The sequence below is a fragment of the Lupinus angustifolius genome, unplaced genomic scaffold (genome assembly GCF_001865875.1).
Source record: "Lupinus angustifolius cultivar Tanjil unplaced genomic scaffold, LupAngTanjil_v1.0 Scaffold_134_26, whole genome shotgun sequence".
NCBI lineage: Eukaryota > Viridiplantae > Streptophyta > Magnoliopsida > Fabales > Fabaceae > Lupinus > Lupinus angustifolius.
This window is the reverse complement of record NW_017725413.1, coordinates 43,958-47,450: the sequence shown is the minus strand read 5'-3', so window position 1 is coordinate 47,450 and position 3,493 is coordinate 43,958. Positions and strand designations below refer to the sequence as shown.

Sequence of the window (3,493 nt, the reverse complement as noted above, 5' to 3'; positions counted from 1 at the left end):
TACTGTAGGAATAAGAATCATAGTACTACAAAGTGAATGTTCATCACTGTTTAAGAAAAGGAAACAAAGCAAATTGCTTCCAAAAGGAGACTGGAACATTATTATGATGAACTAGCAGAATCACGTGCCGGGTTGGGAGGGGTTGCGTGAAAAACGTGTTCAAATAGATGATAGGAGTTTTGATCGGATGAAGTAGAGATTTTGCTTAAAGATAATGAATTGTATGCTATGTAAGTTATTATATTATCCATTATTCATGTTTAATCATTGTCATCATCATTAATTCTTATAAAATAATACAAATGAATGATATACTGAGTAAGTATATTACACAGACATATAATGCATAGATAATACACTATTTTTTACCAAAAGAAACCCTTCTAGTTATAGATGTCAATAATCTAGTGTACTAATTCCTCTTTAGCCAAAGTTAGTTTAATCTATGATAAGTGTCTTTTTCATATATAGGGTGTCTTTTTTCATGTATAACAGAATCAATTTCTGAACTGGTTTTTTCCCCTTTCACCTAACTTGAAGTTTTTCTATGTGTAATCATCCTTTAACTTCTTTTTTAATTTCCTGTAGGTAAACCCGTTCTGTAACTTTAATGTATAGGTTGATATGTTATTGGTATATTGCTTAGTTGTCTATAATGCTAACATGTCCACACATCAGGGAACACTGTAAATATCCTATTCAACCATGCCCATTCAAGTCATTACAATCAAAAACCTCATTACCCACTTTCGTTATATACTATATACTATATAGTTTCCTTCCAAATACACAAACAAAGAAAGAAAAAACTATTAACCATGGAAGGAGGAACATTATCACTATATAGAGAGTGCTTGAGGAACCATGCAGCCAACCTTGGCAGCTATGCCACCGACGGCTGCGGTGAGTTCACCCTCGACGACATGTCACTTGGTGGCAGCGGCAGTGGCAGCCTCCGATGTGCCGCTTGTGGCTGCCACCGCAGCTTCCACCGCAAAGTGATCATGACACAAAAGGCTAGCAATGGAAGGGATCCTGAGATGATTACAGCTGAGTTCATGGACCATTCTGACGGCGGTGGTGGCGGTGATGAAGGGAAGGTGGTGGCGAATGTAGAGGGAGAGAGGAACGGGTCAGGGAAGAAGAGGTTCAGAACAAAGTTCACAAATGAACAGAAGGAGAAGATGTTAGGTTTTGCTGAGAAAATTGGGTGGAAGTTACAGAGGAAAGAGCTTGATGATGAGATTGAGAGGTTTTGTAAAAGTGTTGGGGTTTGTAGACAAGTTTTCAAGGTGTGGATGCATAATCACAAGCACACTTCATCTTCTCTTTCTGCATTTATTGGCAATGTTTCCTCTCTCACTCAGTAATAAACTTTGAGAAAATTATGACTTAAAATGTAGACAGAATTGTGAGATTTGTATCTTATTATTGCTCTATTTATTTTGCTTCTTTCAGTGCTTGGAAGTGATAATTTCATAGTTTATCTTCATTTCATCATGGTGTATATGTTTGGTTGTTCTTATTCACATTCATCAAATATATATAGCTAGTAAGAATATAGTGTTGATAAGATGAACATACAGATGATATATAACTTATAATCACATCTTATGTATTATACAAAAATAATATCTAAATTTTGTATGAAGTAAACAAACATATAAGAGTGGAACTGTGGAAGTTATTCACTTGATATCAACATTAATTGTACATTAACAAAGTTCTAATAGATTTTCAGCTAGCAAACATAGATCTAACTGAAGTCCAGTCCTATGTACCACTTTTCATAACAAGAATATAAACTTGATACACAATGTGTATAATTCTTTTGCACTAATAACCAATTAGGTATGGTTACATAAATGGTACTTTCAAATATTTATTATAATAGTAAAATATAATATTTTTAATGATAAGTCTTATTCGATCGTTGATGGTGTAATGTAGGGGTGAGCAGGACCCGACCCTACCCGCTCACCCGGCACGGCCGATCATGATCGGGTCCGAATAGGGTCGGGTTCGGGTTCGAGTTTCATAAATAGACTCAGTCAATATTTAGGGCCGGGTAGGGACCAAATATGACTCGACTCACCTTCCCAGGGTTACTCGCTCATCATGTTTGTATGTGTTTCTACTCAAATATGTATAGAGTAATGATACCTTTTGGTCGAAAGTATAATTTATTCTTTAATTTTTCCATAATATATACATGATTAATAATACATATATACATATATCATTTTATATATCAAACTACATATTCATAATAATAAATAATATTGAGTCTTTATCTAAAATGAGTATGCATTATATTTAATCGAGTCTAGGGTCAGGTCGGGTCGAGTTTAAAGGCTGACTCGATTGCTATTTAGGATCGGGTTAGCTTTGGATCTAGCACCGAGTCCGGATTCAAAAAAGTAACCCGACCAATATTTAGAACCAAGTAAGGATAAGTCTTAACCTGTCCACCCATGCTCACCCTGGTATACAGCATCACAATAAATCAATGTTAACAATATATGCTCTATTGTTTATACACAACACATTTTTGACACCTGATCAAATACCATGCACATTTACCTAAAATTCAAAAGACACTTGTGTTCACAAATCATTTCCTCTAATAATATATAGCAAGGGTTTACTGTTTAAACAACTATGAAATATGCTTGGAATGGCTATTTCTATAATTCAGATTTTTTTCTTAAAATTTATTTATGTTCCTAAAATATTTATTGTGTTATTCTCCAATTAAAATTTGATGGTTTAGGACATACTCTCTTTTTCGAAAAGATGTCGCAAATCAAGTTTGTAATAATAAATAAGGATGCTCTTAAGTTGCATTCTATGAATTTGACCCGATAATCAATGAAAATATATATTAAATTGTTTATTAATGATTTGCTAATTTGTTATTAAAACATTAAAAATATGTTTTATTTTTTATTTTGTGGACTTTTCAAAGTTTTCCTATCTTTTTGGGGCAAAGAGAATTAATGAAAATATATTATCCAATTTTCTATTTATGAGTCCGTTTTAAAGAATATGTTAATTCATATAAATATGTTATTTTAGAAATTTAATGATGCATTAATTATTATTTTATCATGTTTAGCTTATTTAATATATTGATTCACGTACTAAGAAAAAAATTAATAAACAAAGATAGAAAAATAGATATTATGAAAAAACGTATTATTGTCATATAAATCAATACTATCATCATATTTTTTACTCTACCATTAGGAAAAATATAGCAAGTGTTATATAAATCAACATAATTATTATATTTTTTATTCTACAATTAGGAAAAAGTAAATCATAACTAAGTAGTACTGTCAATATTAACATGTCTTATTCTCATTAAAAATATGATACACATGTTTAAATTATATCACACAATTGTAATTGTGATAACAATAATATTTAGTCAATAAAAAAATTAAATATTATTATTTTTTATTATAATTGGTTTGATATATAATTTTAG

General features: G+C 31.3%; 1 protein-coding gene across 1 annotated transcript; it reads left to right on the top strand.

Moving 5' to 3' along the window:
• The first annotated feature begins 608 nt into the window (after nt 1–608).
• LOC109340072 (zinc-finger homeodomain protein 7-like) lies at nt 609–1,539 on the top strand. The gene has a single exon (XM_019577643.1). It carries the CDS (start codon nt 819–821, stop codon nt 1,368–1,370), a length of 552 nt encoding a protein of 183 aa, XP_019433188.1. The 5' UTR covers nt 609–818; the 3' UTR covers nt 1,371–1,539.
• The last annotated feature ends 1,954 nt before the right edge of the window (nt 1,540–3,493 follow it).